General features: G+C 44.9%; 1 protein-coding gene across 5 annotated transcripts in view; it reads right to left on the bottom strand.

Annotated features, from left to right (window-relative positions):
- Window positions 1-18,059: 18,059 nt before the first annotated feature.
- TJP1 (tight junction protein 1) overlaps window positions 18,060-22,758 on the bottom strand; it is a 131,127-nt gene continuing 126,428 nt past the window's right edge. For 2 of the 5 annotated variants that reach the window (XM_030931096.1, XM_030931099.1), the window contains 2 exons: window positions 22,130-22,273; window positions 18,060-19,612 (listed from right to left, as the gene is read on the bottom strand). In XM_030931096.1, coding sequence (XP_030786956.1) covers window positions 19,518-19,612; window positions 22,130-22,273 — 239 coding nt within the window. In that variant the 3' untranslated portion in view covers window positions 18,060-19,517. The remainder of the gene's footprint in view (window positions 19,613-22,129; window positions 22,274-22,758) is intronic. The other 3 variants (XM_030931098.1, XM_030931100.1, XM_030931097.1) reach the window with 2 other exon arrangements.

Below are 22,758 nucleotides of genomic sequence, written 5' to 3'. Positions count from 1 at the left end.
AATGTGAACACACAGAGGCAAAGCAGCCCATACGAGGTCACAGAGAGAGAGGATGCCGTGGAGTCAGAACGCACGGCAGGGACCCAGACCCTAGGACCCTGTCTCTGAGCCCCAGGCCCCGTGCTGAGCAGCAGGAGTCACTGCGTGCCTCTGCTTTGTGCTTTGTGACCACGCGTCATGGCCAGGCTGGGGTTTTCCACCCTCTGTCCGTTATTCCTATCTTAGCGTGAGGTCAGAGGCCTGCAGGACTTATTTCCTGGCCCCCACAGGATGAAGGAGGAAACCCGTGGGAACTAGCACATGGCCCTGAAAGCAGCCTCTCCTTGCCCTCATTGTCCATCAGCACAAGACACTCCCACCAGCACCATGACAGTTTACAAATGCCTTGGCAAAGACCTAGAAGTTGCTGCCTTTTTCCTAGAGATTTCCGAATAACCTGCCCCTAATGTGCATGTCAGTAGAGTCAGTATAAGTGGCTGTGAGTGCAGCTGCCCCAGCCCGTATGCTGCGGACTCTGGGTGCACTGCTGAGGAGTTAGCTTTGGCCCAGTTCAGGAAAAGTGGCTGCCTGATGCCAGCAGCTGGCCTTTGCATTCTTTCCTGGGTGAAGCCGAGAACCCTAAGGGGCTAAGTGCCACTGTGAGAGCCCGCTGCCACCTGCATCCAGTGGGTAGGCCGTCATTTCCAGGTTTCCCGCCAGTGCTGCAGCAAACATCCCTGTAGGCCGCAACTCGCACACTTGCTTGCATTTTTTTTCTGTGAGATGAATCTTCAGCCGCAGGATTGCTGAGCTGAGTCTAAAGGATTTCAAAGTTTTATTTTCAATTTTTTTTTCTCAGTTGTCCTGTAAGAGGGCAGAACTACTTTACTCTCTTCCAGTGGCAGATAAGAGGTGCTTCTCCACACCGGCCCAGCCCCAGGGATTATCCCTCACTTTAGTCTTGGCCAGTCTGAGACGATCCATGAGGGGAGCTGATGACTCACTGTTTTCCAAACATTTGGTGGTTGTTGAAGTTGAACGTGTCTTCATGCTTACTGGCCGTTGTTCTTCCAGGAACTGTCAGTTACTGAGCTCTGTCCTTAGATTTGTCATCCAGTAAAAACTGATCGGCAAGAGCTCTTTGTATATTAAAAGAACTACTTTTACTATTAATGCGTGACAAAATATTCTCCCCATTGACTTGATGTGCTCTCCATAGGTATAGTCATGAACCACATAAGCACATTTTGGTCAACAACAGATTGTATCTAACAGTGGTCCATAAAATTAGAATATCACATTTTTACTGTACCTTTTCTATGTTTCGATGCGTTTAGATGCACGAATACTCATGACTGTGTTACAGCTGCCTACATATCCAGCACGGTGCCGTGCTGTACTGGAGCCATGTAGCGTAGGAGCCACAGGCTACACCGTACAGCCTCGGTGTGTTGGAGACTGGACCATCTAGGCTTGTGGAAGTGCCCTCTATGAAGTTCTCATAACAATGAAATCACCTAACAATGCATTTCTTGGAATGTGCCCCTGTTGTTAAGTGGCATATGACTGGTGTGTTGCTTTTTGTTTAAAGTCTGCATTTTAACGTCAGTAAAGAGGCACAGTTTACACTTTACATACCCATATATATATATGTATGGGTGTATGTATGTATTTTTTGCAAAAGGGTCTTGCTGTGTCACCCAGGCTGGAGTACAGTGGCATGATCTCGGGTCACTCCAGCCTCCGCCTCCCTGGCTCAAGCAATCCTTCCACCTCAGCCTCCTGAGTCGGTGGAACCACAGGTGCGCACTGCTGTGCCTAATTTTTTAAAATTTTTTGTAGAGATGGGGTCTTGCCGTGTTGCCCAGGCTGGTCTTGAACTTCTGGACTCAAGCAATCTGCTCGCCTCAGCCTACCAACATGCTGAGATTACAGGCGTGAGCCACTGCACCTGGCCTACATGTATTTATTTTTATTGTCGTATTTATCTGGTTTTTTTAATGACTTCTGATTTTGTGGCATGTTTAGAAAGGCTTTTCTTGTTCCAGGATTATAAAAGTAGTCACCTATACTTTTCTTGAGCATTTTTATTATTTCACTTTTCAGATTTAAATTTTTGTTTCATCTGGAATTAATTTTGGTCAAAGAGTTCAATAGGGGTACAATTTATTTTCCCCCAAAGAGGCGGGACAGCTGTCCCAATATAATTTATGAAATAGCCTATCTTTCCTCTGCCAATCGGAAATGCCAACTTTACTATAATGTCTGCAACTTAATCTCAAATGGTGGAGCAACAAACATATTTATAGTGTATGTGTGTTGAAATTAAAGCAAATGTGGGGAAATGTTAGCATAGCAATTATTGAATCAAGACAGTACATTTGGCCTTCGTTACCCATGGGTTCTGCATCTATCTGCCCATTCAACCAACTACAGATTGAAAATATTCTGGAAAAAATATTTTAAAAATACAATAATAAAAAATACAAATAAAAACCAATATAGCATAACAGCGATTTCCATAGCATTTACATGGTATTAGATATTACAAGAAAACGAAAGATGATTTAAAGTATATAGGATTTAAAGTATATAGATGGCCATGGAGTTTATATGCAAATACTTTACCATTTTCTCCAGGATTTGAGTCTTTTCAGATTTTGTTATCTTTGGGGGTCCCAGAGCCAATCCCCTACAAATACTGCAGGATGACTGTATATGGAAGATCATTACACCATCCAGTTTTGTTTTCACAATAAAATTGTGTTTAGGCCAGGCGCAGTGGCTCATGTCTGTAATCCCAGCACTGTGGGAGGCCGAATCACCTGAGGTCAGGAGTCCGAGAACAACCTGGCCAACACGGCGAAACCCCGTCTCTACTAAAAGCACAAAACAAGATTAGCTGGACGTGGTGATGCATGCCTGTAGTCCCAGCTACTTGGGAGGCTGAGGCAAGAGAATCGCTTGAACCCGGGCGGTGGGGGGTTGGCAGTGAGCCGAGATCGTACCACTGCACTGCAGCCTGGGGGACAGAGCGAGACTCTGTCTCTATTAAAAAAAAAATTGTGTTTAAAAGTCTAAAAGAAAAGGAGCGTTAGAATGGAGATACAGTCTCTACTTTCAAAATGGATGGTTGAGCAAAAGTTCATTTCCTGCAGAAAAACCTGGGCGGGTGTGGCCAGGACAAGCGGAGAGCTGACGAGGAAGGCAGAAGGCCGTCAGGCAGGGCTTGCACTGCAGGAAGCTGCTCTGGCTGTCCCTGAGTAGAGAAGAGAGTTGTGATGTGTGGACATGGGCCTGTTGGGGGCCTCCAGCTCCAGCTTGAATGACTGTTGCCATTGATGTGCAGGAGAAACCCGTGGGAGCCGCTGGCCCCTGGGGACAAGGGTGGTGGCTGAGCCAGCAGGAGCGAGCAGCTGGCTTATGGCGAGGTGGCGGGTCTGGGATAGGCTGTGGCCTTAGGGTTGGTGGTGACCATGTACCAAGGCACACGGCTGGCTTCCCTCTCACCTGCAATAGCTGGGCCATGGCTCACTGCCCTTCTTCCTCCTGTCACACCAGTCACACCGAGAGAGGGCCCTGCACGTGGTGACAGCATGGGCTGAACCGACTCCATGTGGCCAAGCACCAGGGACACTCCTTTACCTCCTCAGGAAGGCTCAGCTGCAGAAGAGCAGAAGGAAGATCTGAAGATAAGAAGAAGGAGAAAAAGTTGGAGGAAGGGCGGGAGTGGAGAGTGGGCCCGCCAGGGAGGGAGAGGGAGATCGAGCAGCCAACCCTGCCCGCATCGCCCACACACACCCTAGCCCCTTCCCAGCAGAATTGGTGACACTTTTCTTCCCAGTGCCTTTCAGATTTCCAAAGCAGCTCAGAATTGCTCATAGATAACAGGTTTGGGGTTTTATCCTTTTCTTCCTAATGACAAGGCTCCTGAGAACAGAAGCAGCTGCCATCTGTAGGTATTCATCATCCTCCTGCAATGGGGAAATGAGTCATTTTAGCATAAAATGTAGAACTGCCATGAAATTCAAATTGCAGTACGTTGACAAGAATTATAATGTTTGCAGAAAGTTTCATCTAGGAGGCTGAAGTGGTCCTGAGGGAAGCCCCCTGTTACCTGAGAAACGGCTGCAGTCACCAGCAGGGTCTGACCACCTCTCCCAGGGTGGACAAGACCGAGGCCGCCTCTTAATTTTTTCCACCGTTTTTGCTCCTGGACATTAAATAAGACAGAGAAAGCAGGAAGATGGAGACAGAGCACCCCTGCAGATAAGAGTCATCATCCAAGAGAGTATCAGCCGAGTGGGCAGAATTCTTGCCAGTATAGTTGACTGTGCATGGGAGGGGAAGTTTCTAAGACCTTCTGGAAACAGAATATTGTCTTAAAAGGGTCACCAGTGATACCCTTTGGTCATTCCAAAATGACCTCTCTGGGCTTGAAGCCCCTGTAAGAGGTGAAGGCAGCTGGACTTCCTGGGTCCGGTGGGGACTTGGAGAACTTTTATGTCTTACAAGAGGATTGTAAAATGCACCAATCAGCACTCTGTAGCTAGGATTGTAAAACGCACCAATCAGCGCTCTGTAGCTAGTAAGAGGATTGTAAAATGTACCAATCAGTGCTCTAAAACACACCAATCAGCACTCTGTAAAATGCACCAATCAGCGTTCTGTAAAATGCACCAATCAGCAGGATCCTAAAAGTAGCCAGTTGCAGGGAGGATGGAAAAAAGGGCACTCTGATAGGACAAAATCAGAACATGGGTGGGGACAAATAAGGGAATAAAAACTGGCCCCCACCTCACCACCCCTCTAGCCAGTAGCTGGGTTCCTTTCCGCACTGTGGAAGCTTATTTTTTTGCTCTTCGCAATAAATCTTTCTGCTGCTAACTCTTTGGGTCCATGCCACCTTTAAGATATGTAACACTCAGCCGGTGTGGTGGCTCACGCCTGTAATCCCAGCACTTTGGGAGGCTGAGGCTGGCAGATCATGAGGTCGGGAGATTGAGACCATCTTGGCAAACACAGTGAAACCCCGTCTCTACTGAAAACAAAAAAAATTAGCTGGGCGCGGTAGTGGGTGCCTGTGGTCCCAGCTACTGGGGAGGCTGAGGCAGGAGAATGGTGTGAACCCGGGAGGCGGAGCCTGCAGTGAGCCGAGATCGTGTCACTGCACTCCAGCCTGGGCGACAGAGCAAGACTCCATCTCAAAAAAAAAAAAAAAAAAAAAAGATATGTAACACTCACTGCGACAGTCCACGGCTTCATTCTTGAAGTTAGAAAGACTGTGAACCCACTCGCCGGAACCAATTCCAGACACATCTGGTCAATCTAGTTCCAGATCCAGGGAAACGAATGCCCTGGTGGCAGGAGGGAATAACTGTTCCAGCTGATAGCAGTTGTTCAAATAATAGCAAAGGCACATAGAAAGTGTGTTGGCAAGGTGCAGTCTGACAATTGCTCCAAACACAAATTTTGCCTCGAAGCTCCTGTAAGCCGTGGGTTGTACATTCTTTGTGCAAAGGCTGGAGAAGGCAGCGAGAGGGCCACGTGCAGGTCTTTTCTCAGAGTGTGGGAAATGAGGCTATCATCCCTTTAGGTGGCAGGGTGGCCCAGAGCCTCTGTGCCCACAGCAACCAGAATGAGTTCCCCCTGGGGTCATGGACCCAGTATCTCGGTTGAGCACATGGTCATTTTCACCAAGGCTACCTGGTGTTGTGTAAGTTTAGTGGCCTGTGCACACGAGCGCCCCAGGCCCTTGGGTATCTGCGAGCATGGGCTGGGGCTTCCCTGTTGGGAGGGAGCCACCCTGCACCTGTGGGTGAGTCCTGTCCCCTGGCAGCCTGGCAGGCAGGTGTGGCCTGGGAGGAAGGCACACCCTGCCACACGGTGTCGCTACTGGCTGGCAACTGTTGGGGAATTTATTGAAGCAAGTGAAAGACCCCCACCCTGCCACAGCAATCACGTGCCTTTGGTGAGGCTGAGCCTGGCCCTGGGACCCCACTGACCTCTCCTGGCCTCACACTACATGGAGTTGTATTACTCCTCCACATTTCAACCAAGACGACTGAGAAGTTGGCCTGAAGCAGGCACACATGTGGAAAAGAGGAGCTGAAGCCATGTGGGGGCTTCTCCTTCAGAGGAGGTAGCTTGGTCTACGTTTTCAAAGCAATGGCCACTTCGCTGCATCAACCTGCGTGCCACGTTCCTGGCTTTGATCATTGACATGTGCCTGGCTTTGCTGCTCTCAGCTCCTGACCTCTGCAGGTTGTGTCCTCAAACTTCCTTTTGAAGAAAATCGCTGAAGCTTTTGGCCTCACTTCTTCCAAGATGCAGCCACAGATACTCTCCAGGCCCAGCTGCCTGTTTCTCGGGGCTGGGCCACTGGCTTGGGTTTGCTCTGCTTCACCAATGCCATGTGACTCTGAAGGGCCTCACTCACACCAGGCCCAAGCACTGGCTCGGGGACATGCCAGGCTGGCATGACCCTGATTCTGCAGATGACATTTTTAGTGACTCTGCTAGTAACTGGTTCCTGAGATAACAAAGCCACGGACACAGGGATGACAGATGGTTAACAGCACCTCCCGAGAGGCCTGTTCTGAACACTTGACCTGTGACAGTGCATCCATGCCACGCGGCTGCTCGGTGAAGTAGATGCTATCATCATGGTCTCTGCAGTTCTATGATGGGGACACTGGGGAGAGAGGAGTGGCTGTGCTGGAGCATGCGTGGATGGGCGGGGAAAGGGAGGGCGTGAGCCTGGTGGTCTAGCACCATATTGCCCCGCTCCACTTTCCTCCAAGGCTTGGGTCTGCACGGGCTGGAGCCCTCCTTCTCTGGGATGGTCACAGCCCTGTCCTGTGAGAGGTGGTGTGTGGATACCTCCTGCTCCTGAGAGAGCCTGGCCCTCCGTAAGGAGTCAGGGAATGGATCCACCATGCCAGCCCAGTCCTGTGCCGCCAGGGGCCTGTCTTTCTAGAATATGGGAGTGCAGGCATAGGCTGCCCGCCCAGCTGCAGAGTTCCCTCCTCAAGTGCACCCTGGAGTAGGGAGGGAGGAGCTTAGGGCACTCATGGGCTCATGGGCTCCACGTCCCTTGGCTCCCTGCCACCCTCATGGTGATCTGTCCTTGCATCCACGGGGGGACTCAAGTGACCAGGCCTTGGAGTATTTCCACCCATTTTTTCTTCATGGCCTCCAAGTGTGTGCTTGGGGAAACTGAGGCTGGTAAGGCTGTAGAACCCATCACCCACAGCAAGGGCCAGAGGGGTACATGACCAGGGGAAGACCAGGCCCTTCAGGGCTCATGGCCCCAGCCCATGGCCACAGAGACAGAGACTTTTCACTTGGGTGGACACTGATGGGTCCTGCTCCCACTGCGTCCCCCTGCCAGCTCCACCTGGGGCCTGCCCTGGGACTGGGGAGTTGTGTTTTGAGTCCTGCCCTGCCTCAGTGTTCCCTAAGGAATCCTGCCTGGTTATGACATGAAGCACACGTGTGGTGCCTTTTGTGCTTCTGGAGCTGTTGCCCTGAGCCATCTTGAGAAGAGCACTGGCAGTCAGGGGATCCTGGTGCCTGTCCTGGCTCTGCCCACCTGTGTGTGTGTGTGTGTCAGCCAATGGGACAGTCTGTGCCTCAGTTTCTCATTTATTTTTTGAGACAGGGTCTCACTCTGTTGCCCAGGCTTGAGTGCAGTGGCATGATCACAGCTCACTGCAGCCTTGACCTGCTGGGCTCAATCAATGATCCTGTCTCAGCCTCCTGAATAGCTGGGACTGCAGGCATGTGCCACCACACCTGACTGACTAAAAAGTTTTGCCATGGGGAGCCGGGCGTGGTGGCTCACACCTGTAATCCTAGCACTTTGGGAGGCCGAGGTAGTTGGATCACTTGAGGTCAGGAGTTCGAAACCAGCCTGGCCAACATGGTGAAACCCTGCCTCTACTAAAAATATTTTAAAAATTAGCCTGGCGTGGTGGTAGATGCCTGTAATCCCAGCTACTCGGGAGGCTGAGGCAGGAGAACCGCTTGCACCTTGGAGGCAGAGGCTGCAGTGAAGCGAGATGATGCCATTGCACTTCAGCCTGGGCAGCAAGATCGAAATTTCATCTCAAAAAAGTTTTTTTTTTCTTTTTTTAGAGACAGGGTCTCTCCATGTTGTGAAGGCTGGTTTTGAATCCCTGGGCTCGAGCAATCCTCCTGCCTTGGCCTCCCCAAAGTTTCTCATCTCTAAATGGACCCTGACACTGGATTGGGATCTCAAGCTGGCATCCCATGAACTGAACCCCGTAGGAAGCTGCCTTTTTTCTTCTTTTTCTTTTTTTTTTTTTTTGAGACAGAGTCTCGCTCTGTCGCCCAGACTGGAGTGCAGTGGCGCCATCTCGGCTCACTGCAAGCTCCGCCTCTTGGGTTCACGCCATTCTCCTGCCTCAGCCTCCCGAGTAGCTGGGACTACAGGGGCCGCCACCATGGCTGGCTAACTTTTTGTATTTTTAGTAGAGATGGGGTTTCACCATGTTAGCCAGGATGGTCTCGATCTCCTGACCTCATGATCCGCCTGCCTCGGCCTCCCAAAGTGCTGGGATTACAGGCGTGAGCCATCGTGCCTGGCCAGAACCTGCCTTTCTGAAGGAAGTTAGAGGAAGGTGCTTCCCCAGGGCACTTGGCCTCGCCTCTTCCTGTGGTTTGCAGCCCCGGGCTCCCACAGCCTGGAGAGAGCCCACATTCCCTGCTGAGGGCCGTACTGTGTGCTGACTCTGCAGACTGTTGGAACCTGTCCTTCCCTGGGTAGGTCAGGGTCCTGTCACCACATTGTCTGGAGGACAGCAGGTGCTCCCAAAGTGTTTCTGAATTGGACCACATGCAAAATGTACACCAGACGAAGTTTAATAACCTATTGCTCCTAGAGTAATGGAAACCACCACTGTTGAAACTCCGCCTGGCCTGAGGAATTGGCTCAGATGAAGGAGACTGAAGACACGTGGCACGTGCAGGCAACATGGGCCCTGCGCTGGGTCTCACTGAGGGGACGTGCTCCCCAGGGCTTCAGTGGCTCAGATGACTAACTGGAATATAGGTAGACCAGATGCATACATGCATGTTACATCTCCTAAGGCTGGAGTTAGGACGGCAGAGTAAGGAGTTTAGCAAATCCTTCCCTAAAAGGTAACAGCAAAACTGGATAAAATGGTCAAAACCATCATTCCAGGACTGTGGAAAACAGCCAAAAGCAGACAGCATGTTGAGACATGTTTACTTGAGAAAAAAAACCCTCCATGAGAAATGGCATTTTTGCCTGGGCTTCGCCTAGCCCCACTTCCGACCCCAGTTCTGTAGATCTGCTAGGCAGGGCATGCTGTGGAGCCAGCTGCTTTACTGCCCCGTGGGACTGGCTGGATTTGAAGCAGGAATAGCAGCAATCTTGGGAAAGGCCAAGGTGGCTAGCCTGATGTGGTAATCTGAGTTAACAAACATCAGACCAGCAGACCAGCCAGAAATTTGCGAGATTGGGAGAATGAGAAGCAGAGTGGGCTTTGGTAAGTGCTCACATGTCCACAGCAGTCTGGAAGGCCAGGTGCGTGTGCAGGGCTGTGCACAACACCCAGGAGAGACTGCAGAGTCCCAGCTATCCATAGAGTCCGCCTTGTATCTGCAGATTCAACCAACCACGGCTTGAAAATATTAAAAAATGGCCAGGGAGGTGGCTCACATCTGTAGTCTCAGCACTTTGGGAGGTCAAGGTGAGCCGATTACTTGAGCTCAGGAGTTCGAAACCAGGCTGGCCAACATGGTAAAACCCTGTCTCTACATAAAATATAAAAATTAGCTGGGCGTGATGGTGGCACGCACCTGTAGTTCCAGCTACTCGGGAGGCTGAGGCAGGAGAATCGCTTGAGCCTGGGATGGGGAGGTTGCAGTGAGCTGAGATGGTGCCACTGCACTCCAGCCTGGGTGATGGAGTGAGATTGCCCCAAAAATCAATGAAAAATAATAATACATGGGGTGGTGGGGGAGCATGGAAAATGGGAAAGGTTAATGGGTACAAAAATATAGTTAGATACAATGAATAAGATCTAGCATTTGATAGCACAACAGGGTGACTATAGCCAGCAATAACTAGTTGTACATTTTAGAATAACTGAGGGAGCATAATTGGAATGTTTACAACCTGAAGAAACAATGAATGCTTGAGGTGATGGATATCCCATTTATCCTGATGTGATTAGTACCGATTGCATGCCTGTATCAAAATATCTCATGTACTCCATAAATATATACACCTACGTACCCTTAAACATAAAAATACAAATACAAACTACAGTGTAACAACTATTTATACAGCATTTACATTGTATTAGGTATAAGTAACACAGTGATGATTTAAAGTCTGTCAGAGGACTGCACAAGTTATATACAAATACTCTTCTATTTTATGTAAGGAAATTGAGCATCTGTGAGTTTTAATATCTGTGGAATCAAATTTTGGGTCCTGTAACAAATCCCCTGTCAGTACCAGGGGTTGATTATACATATCTCTGGCTACACATGAGGCCTTGTGCATGTGCAGAGGAGACGTGAAACCTGAAACAATTTGCTGGGGCACATTTGTACACTGCCTGAACTCCAAATGCATTCCCCAAACCACACACAGATCCACTGGCAAAGCGTGGAGGCCTTAGTGGTTAAAGGTGTTTAAGTACATTTGACCCATCATTGGCTGACCACATATGCTAACCCACAGGCAACCACTAGGAAGCTAGACTTGAAAATAAAAACAACAATAAAAAATCCCAAACTGAACAGAAACATCAGTGGCTGCACACTGAGGTTGAGACTGATTCTATAGGATTTGTTCAGTGAAGTCACTAAAACAAAAATAGGGGGTAAGGGGAAGGAGCAGAATCCAGAGGTGCTACAATGTTAACTAAAGTGTCCAGTTTAAAAAATTACGAGACATGCAAAGAAACAAGTAAGTGTGATCCCTATTTGGGTAGTAAGTGGGGAGGAAGCTATCAGCAGACACTGCCTGATGGGGCCCAGATATTTGAATTCAGTAGACAAAGATTTCAAAGCAGCTATGATAAAATGTTTAAAGACCTAAAGGAAACCGTTTCTTTTTTTAAAATTTGATTTGACTTTTTTTTTTTTGGAGTGACACAGTCTCACACTGTCACCCAGGCTAGAGTGCAGTGGCACGATCTCGGCTCACTGCAACCTCTGCCTCCTGGGTTCAAGCGATTCTCGTGCCTCAGCCTCCTGAGTAGCTGGGATGACAGGCACCTGCCACCACATCAGGCTATTTTTTTGTATTTTTAGTAGATACGAGGTTTCACCATGTTGGCCAGGCTGGTCTCGAACAACTGAGAGATGATCCGCCTGCCTCAGCCTCCCAAAGTGCTGGGATTACAGGCGTGAGCCGCTGTGCCCAGTCCGTTTTTAAGAAACAAAGTATGAGAGCAATGACTCATCAATACAGACTATCAATAAAAAGGTATTGTAAAAAAAAAAAATCAAATGGAAATTCTGGAGTTGAAAAGCACAATAACTGAAATATTTACTAGAGGGGTTTAACAGCAGATTTCATTTTGGCAGGAGAAAGAATCAGTGAACTTGAAAGGGGATTAATAAAACCCATCCCAATTGAAGAATAGAAAGAAAATGAATACAAATAACTGAAAAACAGACCTAAATTTGGGACTCATCACGCATACCAAACACATGTTCTCTCCCAGAAGGAGAGGAGAGAGAAGGGAAGAAATATTTGAACAAATAATAGCAAGAAAGTCCCAAATTTGATGAAAAATACACCAGTGAAGCACGACAAACTTCAAATGGGATTAACAGAAAGAGATCTATAGCTAGATGCATACGGAGTTGAAGGACAAAGATAAAATTTCAAAACAGCAAAGAAAAAAAAAAACCCATAACCTTATCACATACAAGGGAAGAAATATGTTTAACAGCTGTCTCAAGTGAAGAAGACATTAAAATGACATATTCAAAGTGCTGTAGGAAAAATATTTATTAACTAAGAATTCTTTAGCTAGCAAAACTATCCTTCAAAAGTGAAGACAAAATAAAGATAAACAAAAATTGAGGAAATTCAATGCAAGCAAATCTGTCTTATAAAACATACTAAAGGAAGTCCTTAGGCTGAAAAGAAATGACATCAGAAGATAACCTGCATATAACCCAAGCATACTAGAAAATATCTATATTTCTTATATGCTCTATACAGATATTTTCTAGTATGCTTTTAATTCCTTTATTTTTTATTGCTTCATTCTTACTTTTTTGTTGTAATTGGTTGCTCTAGGAATAAAAAGAGCAATAAAGGAGAAAGAAGAACAAAAAAGCCTGAGTTATATAATCATTAAATAGAGAAGTGGCAGGAAGAAATTAAACCATATGAATAGTTAGATTAAATGTAAATGGATTAAACACTCCAATCAAAAGGCGGAAACTGGTAGTAATAAAACAAGATCCAACTATATGCTTTGTATAAAGAGACACCGTTTATATTAAAAGACACAAATACCTTAAAACTAAGTAAGAATGAAAAAATATATACCATACAAACAGAGACCATAAGAAAATTGTAATGGCTATTCTAATATCAGTTAAAATAGACTTTAAGACAGAAAATATTGCTAGAAACAAAGACGGATATTTCATAATGGTCATAAGGAAGATATAGTAAGTAGAAACATACATGTTCTTAACAACAGTGCTCCAAAATATGTAAAACGCAACTGACAGAACTGAAAGGAGAAAAAGGCAATTCAATAATAGTTGGAGACTTCAATACTCCACTCTCAGTAACTGAGAGAACTAGCCAGAAAACAAGCAAGGATATAGAAGACCCAAAGAACAGCAGCAACCAACTTGACTTTTCCTCTATCTATAGAACACCCCACCCAACAACAGAATACACATTCTCTGCAAGAGCACATGCAGCATTCTCCAGACAGACCTTGTACTCGACCACAAAAAAGGCCTCAATGAAGAGGATTCAAATAACACAAAGTATGTTTTCACATCAAAATAAAATTAATTAAAAACAATGGAAAGATATTTGGGAAAGCCCCAAATATTTGAAAAATTAAAAAATTACTTCTAAATAACTCAGGGGTTAAATCACAAGGAAAACAGAAAATATTTTGAACTAAATGAAAATGTAAAAATATCAACATTTATGAAATACAGCTACACAGTGTCTGGAGGGAATTTATAGCTTTTAAATGCCTATTTTAAAAATATCTGAAATCACTAAACCAAACTTCCTCCTTCAAAAATTAGAAAAAGAACAAACTGAACCCAAAGCAAGAAGGAAATAATAAAGACTAGCGCAAACTCCACGCAATGAAAAACAGAGTCAACAGAAGAAAATAGATGAAGACAAAATCAATTCTTGTAAACCTTTCTGAGGTTAAGTGTACTGTAGTTATATAAGAGAATACCCTGGTTCTTAGGTAATATGCATCATGTCTTCAACCTTATGCTCGGATGATTCAGAAGAATACTGTTAGGGGCAGAAATGTTTATGTCCCCTAAAATTCCTAACCCCCACTGTGGGTGCATTTGGACATGGGGTCTCTAAGGAAGCAACTGAGGTTGAATGAGGTCCTAAGGGTGGGCACTGAGCTGATAGGATTAGGATCCCCATGAGGCACCAGAGGGCGTGTCTGCTCTCTCCATGTGCATGTATCAAGGACAGGCCACTGAGGACACAGAGATGATTGCTGTTTACAAGTCAGGAAGAGAACCCTTAACAGAAACTGACCATGCTGGCACCTTCTAGCCTCCGCAACAATGAGAAAATAAATGACAGCACAAACTGCAAATCTTCCAAGGAAGCATCTTGGACCTGATTTAAGCCACTCGGTCCATGGTATTTGGTTACGAGAGCCCAAGCTGACTACCCACCTACCTACCTACCTAGAGTGCACTGCACAGGTGGAAAATTGGCAACACTCAGGGAGTCTAGGTCAAGAGCAGAAGGAAGTTCTCTGTATTATTCTCGCAAACGCTGTGTTATTGCAACTAAGTGTGAAAACACGCTAAAAAAATAAAAACTAACCCTTCTCCTGCCTGGGTGGTGGACACTAAAGTTGCTGGGCTGTGATGGGCCGAAGTCAATGCTCTCCTGGTTCCCTGACTGAGGTGAGGGCCTTCGGTTTAGTCCCGTCCTCCCTGCACAGGGTTCTTTGCCTCTATCCCACAAAGTCATCAAGACGGTGGATGCAGATCCACTTTCTGCTTCTTCCTGGTGCCTGCCCTGTGTTTCCTGTGGTCCTCCTTGGAAAGACCACAAAAGTGTTTCAAGAGGACTCAAGTCCAAGATGCTTTCTTGGAAAATTTGCAGTTTGTGCTGTCATGAATGTGGCACATTAATGGTTGCTAAAACTGGGGAGCAACTCCTCAAGGCTTGGTGGGAGCACTTCAACTGAGTTTAAATATTCAAAAACATAAGAACCAAATCCTGTTCCCCAGGGGCAGCAGCACTGGATCCTACTGACCAAACTTCCACCCTCCTCCCTGGGCCTATCAAGAAACCAATGGGCAGGGCGCAGTGGCTCATGCTTGTAATTAATCCGAGCACTTTGGGAGGCCACGGTGGGCGGATCACTTGAGGCCGGGAGTTTAGAGACCAGCCTGGCCAACATGGTGAAACCCTGTCTCTACTAAAAATACAAAAATTAGCCGGGCATGGCGGCGCAGTAAGCTGAGATTGCCCCACTGCCCTCCAGCCTGGGTGACAGAGCGAGACTCCGTCTCCAGGGAACAAAACAAACAAGCCCTGGGACTCTTTGGTATGTGTCCTCTACTAAAGAGCAGGCTGCAAAGAAACTGAATTTTGCTTTAAAGCACTTGGTTTCAAATGCTTCTGAAAGCCCTGAGCTTCCCACTACAACTGCAACCGCCGCTTGGTAGGTATTTCAAGACTGGGGCTGCTCCCTGGATCTCAACCTTCGTCCTTTCCACTTGGTTCCCACTCATCCTCAAGCTGTCCTTATCCAACATGGAAGATGCTCATTCTCAGAAGTACTCTGGGAAACCCCTTGTCCTCAAGGTCCTCTCTAGGAACCCCACTGCCGTCATTCCAGCCGGTTTCTGCCACACCCCCTTTGACAAGAACTGAAGAGCTGCTAGGGTGAATACTTGGCAGGCCCCTCAACACTCAACAGCCACATGTCAGTTTCCACATTTTCCTTCCTTCTCTGTTTTTCAGGGGGTATAAAATGACTTAGTACCTGCATATTTTCAAATCCACTTAAGACCAGGAGGTGATATGTGGACAAATACATCAAATTACCTCAAAACTTTACGGTGACAATCAAGCCAAGGTACAAACACGCTAAAATCACCACCCGTGCACTCACCTCTTCCTCTTTTTCCGTGGGCGAGTGCTAGAGTAGGGCAGTCCACATGGGGGCTCTGCTGCGTCTCACAAGGCCCACTGCTCTCATGCACCAGGTGAAAGCCCTACACAGCTTCCCTGCCTGCCACTGTGCCAGTAGGCAGAAAACTTGGTGCCACAAAACTCAGTTTTTAGTCTTTATTGGCATGTGATTTCCTAGACAACTGTGGGCACAATTCCCTCAGAATGGCCTATGCTACAAAGGGAAGGAAGGGAGTGTCAGAATGTGGAAGGCTTGTCGCAGTTGGTTACAGATCTCTCTTCTGAGCACCTCGTTTGTGTCAACTTCTGGCTAACCTGAGTGAACACCCATCAGCTGGGAGAAACAAGCGCTAGGGGGCACCTTCATGGCCACTGGTAAAGAAAGCCCTAATTATCTACAATAGAAATGGAAAATAATTAAAGTTTTATCCATTTTAGTTTTGAACTAGAAATCTTCCAAATTTAATATATACCTTCTTAGTGAATTCCCCCGCCAAAAACAAACAAAAAACCCCAACCCCAAACCAAATGGTATTCCTGCATCTTGGGCAATAGCTCCTTCACTGTTGAGTTGTTCCAAAGAAAAACACACGAGTAGTAAGAGTCAAAAATGCCACTGAGTTTTTGCTGGGATCAAATTGATCAGGAGACAACAATGTGGTTCTGTAAAAACCAGCACATCACAATGGGACTTCCCATACTCCATCATCTGGGGAAACCCAGGTAAGCAGCCTGGGAACAGAGTGCCGGGTCACTCTCTGTAGGGCTGCTGGGCAGCCACGGTAACGTGTCCCGGGATGCATCTGTGCACACAGCTCTTGGGTTTGCTTTCTGCAAATTGCACAGAAAACAGCGTGGCTTCCTATCCAGTAAATGGTTTTCAAACTGCAAGTCCAGGCAAACCGAAAACTTATTCCCCATCTGCCTGCTAGGTGGCCTTCCTGCATCTGCTGCCACATCCCTTCCTAGCCAACTGCTCCCGGTCTAGACGGAAGCCACACAGTGTCAACGTCTGTATCTCCTCACCTGAGTCATCTCCATCTGCACAGTGCCTTGTGTACTGCATCACGTATCTGCTCAGAGGTCAAGAGGAGGAACTGACTCATGCGGCGTTAATGGATGTTCACTAAGCCTTTGTCGAGTACAGTGTTAGTATAGGGGAAGGGCAAAAGCAGAATTCTGCCTTGAACACTTGGCCATCTGAATGAACTCACTGCCCATGCTCAGTGCTGTGCGAAGATGGTGAGGCACAGAAATGTCCTTCAGAAGCAGCGATAGGTATCTACACCTGACCAGATGTTCCTCACATACTAAAAGGCCGGGGGACAAACAGACTTGCTGAGTTCTGTCCCTTTCACAATACACTGTTTCCCTCATTTATTTAAATGAAAACTGTCTTATTTAGGCCTTATATATGTGTCTGTGTTTACAATAAGGACACATTTAAAACAATAAAAAACTCAACCCCCACATCATACTACACATAAATTAACTCAAAGTGGATCACAGACATAAATATAAAACAAACGATTCTGAAACTTGAGAAATCTTTACACTTTGGGCTAAGTGAAGATTTCTTAGTGAAGATGTAACATCTTAGTGAAAATATAACAAAAGCACAATCTATGAAAGAACAAACTGATATAAACTAGACATCCATCAAACTGAAGTCAAGCGAAATGAAGAAATGTTTACACAAAACCCTGTACGCAAATGTTTACAGCAGTTTATGAATAGTCTCCCAAACCTGGCAACAACTCAAAAGTTCCTTAACTGGAGAATGGATAAACAAGCTCTGGTACAGCCACACAATGGAATGCCACATGGCAATAAAAAAGAACCTGCAACATCATCCACGAATCTCAAATGCATCACGCTAAGTGAAATAAGCCAGACTCAAAGGCGGCATATCGTAGATTCCATTTATATGACGCTGTCCAAAAGGCAACTACAGAAAGAGAAGAGATCACCCTGCCAGGGGCTGGAAGAGGGTTGAATACAAAGGGGTACAAATGATTTAAAAGACTGTTTGATGTATTAACTGTGGTAAAAAAACAGTATGTGTTTGTCAAAATCTGAACGATACATTTTAAAAACAATAACTTACTGTATGTAAATTATACCTTAATAAAGATGAAACAAAATAAAATCCACATAGATGGATTCAATCCACAAAGATGTTTACTAAACTACAGCAATAAGCTAAATGTCAACAGGGGTGGCAGTTAAGTAAGTAGGGTATCCGCAATGGAATATTTATGCTCATTAAACCCATTTTCTTCCCCCAAATGTGGGTGACATGCTATTTACCTGGGGAATAAAACCATACACAAATGGTTCCTCACGCGCGTGCGTGCACACACAGCAACGCACGTGTGTTTCCCCACACAGGGGTGTTTCCCCATGCAGGGGTGTTTACCTGCAGGGGGACGTCTACCTGCTGTTTTCTCCCACTCTGTCTCCAGGTCCTTCTGTCCCACTTCGATCTGAGCCCTTCAGATGAGCGCGGCCCACCCATCCGTACGTGCTGGCCAAGGGGACAGACTCTGCATGCGACACCAGACGACGAGGTGGTGGGTGATGCTGGGTGATAAGGATGTGTGTGCAGGATTTTAAAACAGGATTATAAAGCTGCAGGAAACTAGAAAACAGGGGGGCAAACAGACCAAACCAGCACTTTATTTTAAAAAGTTTTATTTTGGAGATTTAGAAATTTGAGATTTTTAATAACGGCAAAAGAAATTCAGTCACACCTAATGATTAACAGAACATAGTGGTGTATTATCTAAACAGAAATCGTGCTGATGTGCCATAATAAATTGTCTATTAGTAAAAAAATACACTTTAGGGCACAGCATTGTATCACAAATTACAGTAGGGATACTTTGCAAGAATTTAATCAAACTAGAGAATTCTGAGTAACTGTATCTTTTAAATGCAGCACTTAAAAATGTAACAACTCTGTGCATTCTTTTTCTTAAAAAAAATGACCTTGCATGTGTCATAGAAACGCTGCTTTATTGCTGCAGAGGTCAAAGTTCAAGGCTCAAGAGGTACAGGAGAGAATACAAAGGTAGCCTTTAGAAACTTGGTTTTGTTTATGTATAAAAAAGGTAAAGTTTATAAAAGTTAATTTACAAACCAAGAACAAAAGTGGTATGCACGCATTATATACAAGCATCCTTAAAACATCAAAATTTTCAAATGCATAGCCAGAAAGAACAGAAAACAACCACTGCCCCTTGTCCAAAAAAAAAAAAAAGAAAAAGAAAAAAGAAAAGAAAAAAATCCCCAAATCACACCACTATTTTCTCCTGGGTGATAACACATTTCTGAAACCACCAAATGCACAATTTACTCAGTCTTTGTCATGATACAGTATCTCGATAATGCACAAAAGCCATAAAAAACTTAGTAACATACAGCGAGAATGAGCTAAGAATTAAGAACATGAGGGTAAGGCATTCCTGCTGGTTAGTATGTTTGTGGTAATACGGTGAAGTTAGAGATCTTCATGAAGAGGCCATGGAACCAGTCTCACGTGCTTCTGAATCCTTCCCTATGAAAAATGTGTTTCCATACACAGTAAGTCATCGTCTTCACTTCACCCTCTCCCAGTTATAAATCCCCTTGCTGTACATTTCTGTTAAATCCACAACACTGGTTATATATTCCAGGTGCATTTTAAAAATGTGTGCATATTACTTCATGCATAATAAAATAAAATGTGTATGTACGCTAGGCCAGGGCCATAGTAAAGTTTGAAACAGTGTACTTTGGAAAGAACAGATCTCAAATGCACCCCCATTTACTGGCTGGCATTTTAACGGAAATCAATATGTGAAGTTAAGCAGTGACGATAAAAAAAAACTACAAAAATCACAAAGCAAAATATCTCTGAACCTCTAGCCAATACCAATAGTCCCGTCAATCACAAACCACACAGCGTGTAGCATGTTTTCTGACCATGGTTCAGGGGCATGCTCACTAATCTTTATCAGTTCAAACAAATGCTTCATACCAACAAACTGTAGTATCAATTCTAAAAAAGGTATAATACTTGATAGAGTGGTTCCATTTAGATTAAGTTTAATCCAGTTTCACATTATTTAATCAAGTTCCTATATTTCAAGAGTTAAAAGTGGTCAATAAGGACAGAAACACAGTTTGCTCCAACGAGATAATTTGGATCTCCAGGAAGACACTTGTTTTGCCAGGTTTTAGGATCACCTATGAGAGAAAAGAAGGTGATGTCATTTACAGTTGAGTAGATTGCTATCTGCAATGCTTTGCAATTATAGGGCAAATATGTATATTTAGACATAATTTTCTTCTGTTTCTTCAGCATATTGTATTTGTTATCAAAACTCACTGCTTTATTTCAATGCACACCTGCTGGCACCTAACAATTTCAAAGGTGTTTCACACTTCTATTTAAAAAAATATTTAGAACTTTCTTTCCAACTCACACCATTAAGAACAGCTGTTTTTTTTTTTTTAAACTTTCAGACTTCTCCTTTATTACATTACCAAGTGCATTGACTTTTCAAAAAACGAATACAAATGAGTGACGGCAATCCTATGTCTGGGACAGTTCAGTTTGCCCGAGCCCACATAATTATCAGTAGCACTTTTTTTTTCCACTTTCAAAAGTCTGGAGGATAATTATATGATCACCTATTTGAGCTGAGAATGAGGACACATTTCTCATACTCAACTATAGACCAACAAATGAAACCCAGTTCTGCAGAATCTAGTTCTTGAAGACTGTCTTTCCCCTTACAAAAAACAAAGAAACGAGACTGCACCAGAGCTGCTCAGCTCTGATTCCAGCTGTACAACAAAATTAATCATGCAGCTTCAGAAACTCATTGACTGGGTGTTAGTTAGATTTCAGGGTTTAAGTTTTTAATAAGCTCTTGGTGATTTCTATTAAATGTGAAGAAGGCAGGGACAAGTATATGTCTCTGTGGTATCCAAGCAAGCTGAGAGTCACAACTGTGGATTTCTGCTTCCCTTACAGCAATAGCTCTCAAACAGGAACGGCCCTGCCCCAGATGGGACATCTGGAGACAGTTTTGCTTGTTACCACTGGCATCTAGGGGTAGAGGCCCAGGGAAGCTGCTAAATATCCCACAATGAACAGGAGAGCCCCTACAATACTCACTTGGCCAAAATGTCAACAGTGCCAGCTGAGAACCCTGCCTACAGTATGTTAGACATTACCTAAGCAATATCTGGAGCCAAAAGCATTTCATTTTTCCAGAAAATACGGTACTTGTAAATATGAGGAAATATGTATTTAATAGTAATTTTTTTCTTTGGTAACATTAAAATATGCTCTTGCTATGATCTTTATACCACAAACTTTTATTTCATACTGTACCAAACTAAAACTAAATAATGCTCATCTGATTTATCAAAGATTTGGAAGCAGGACTTTAAATCAGGTTCGCTTAAAGTGATCTACACCCAAAATAAAATCCTAATTGTTAACTGACTTAAGTCACTCAAGGAAGTGAGAAATGTGAAAATGCAATGGAAGCTTTGAAATTATGATCTTAGGAGCAAAAAGTCATTTACAAATAGTGTATAAAAGAAGCAATTTAGAGTGTTACACTGAAAAACCATGGCCAAGTATGATCACAATGGAAGATCTTTTTAAGTTTCTCTGGTATACATACTTTGTAGATTAAGAAATTAAACAGGCCAGGTGCAGGGGCTCATGTCTGTAATCCCAGCATGCTGGGAGGCCGAGGCGGGTGGATCACTTGAAGTCAGGATTTCAAACCAGCCTGGCCAACATGATGAAACCCCATCTCTACTAAAAATACAAAAAATTAGCCGGGCGTGGTGGCGCACTCCTATAATTGCAGCTACTCGGGAGGCTGAGGCAGGAGAATCGCTTGAACCCAGGAGGCAGAGCTTGCAGTGAGCCGAGATCGCGCCACTGCACTCCAGCCTGGGCGACAGAGCAAGACTCCGTCTCAAACAAAACAAAACAAAACAAAACAAAATAAACAAAAAAGAAACAAAACAACAGTAACCAAAATATAAATAGTTATAGAAAGGAATGAACTAATTTTAATAAGATAAAAATGCCTGTTGGTGCGGGACAATAATAATTCTCCCACTGCATCCTGAAAAAGTGGACAGAATCAATCATTTTGAATACCAAGAAATACTCAATTATTTGGCCAAATTATTAATTTTTTTTTTTTTTTTTTTTTTTTTTTTTTTTTTTTTTGAGACAGAGTCTCGCTCTGTTGGCCAGGCTGGAGTGCAGTGGCATGATCTCAGCTCACTGCAACCTCTGCCTCCCTGGCTCAGGCAATTCTCTTGCCTCAGCCTCCCGAGTAGCTGGGACTACAGGCGTGTGCCATCACGTCTGACTAATTTTTGTATTTTTAGTATAGATGGGGTTTCACCATGTTGGCCAGGCTGGTCTCAAACTCCTGACCTCAGGTGATCCACCCGCCTTGGCCTCCCAAAGTGCTGGGACTACAGGCGTGAGCCACCACGCCTGGCCCAAATTATCAATTTTTAAAAGGAAGAAACTCTTCTATCTTTCCATATTTATTTACAATATATGCACCATAAATAAATGTGGAAATACTGGTGATGCCTACAAGGCCACAGGAACAGAGGGAGAGATCTGCTAACATAAGCATGGGTAGCATCATCAGCCCAGGTATTAATCAACGACAGTCCCCAAAGCCCCCAAAGGACAGAGTGAAGACAGCATACCCGACGAGGAGTCGGATGATTTTAGAGCAAAAGACCAACCGTCAGGAGTCATGGACGCACAGTGTGGTAAGCGCAGCTCCACAGGCTTCAGGAACTTGAGGCCATGGGGACCACACATCACCAAGGGACTCAGCAGTGTTTCACCTGGAGTTGGAAAAGGGGATGGGCAGAGAGGTTGGATGTGGTCTTTCTTCTAGACCCCCGGTTTTCCTCACCCTGCTTCTAATTATATGCTTGAAAGCCTAATGGAGTTAGTTCTCTACAATCACACTGACCACAAAAAAAATGTAACAGCAGCCACATATGGAATTTTAAATTTCCCAGCAGCCACGTTAGAAAGTAAGAAGACACAGGTGATAACAAATACTATAGTATTTTAACTCAATATAACCAAAACACTGTTATTTCAACATGTAACCTATCTTTGGAACTTGGTGTTTATTTCACATTTCCAGCATCTTTCAATCCAAAATTGTCACACTTCAAGTGCTAGCTAGCCACGTGCAGGTAGTGGCTACTGCATTCAATCATATGGGTCTATAGTATAAAACATAGTCAAATGTACTTGTTACAAATGTGACATATTTTCCATTTTTAAAATTTGCTCCATAGATGCTTAAAGAGATTCA

Source organism: Rhinopithecus roxellana, chromosome 5 (assembly GCF_007565055.1).
Source record: "Rhinopithecus roxellana isolate Shanxi Qingling chromosome 5, ASM756505v1, whole genome shotgun sequence".
In the NCBI taxonomy this organism is placed as follows: domain Eukaryota; kingdom Metazoa; phylum Chordata; class Mammalia; order Primates; family Cercopithecidae; genus Rhinopithecus; species Rhinopithecus roxellana.
Note: the sequence above shows the minus strand (reverse complement) of the source record. Positions and strands in the feature narration are given on the sequence as shown.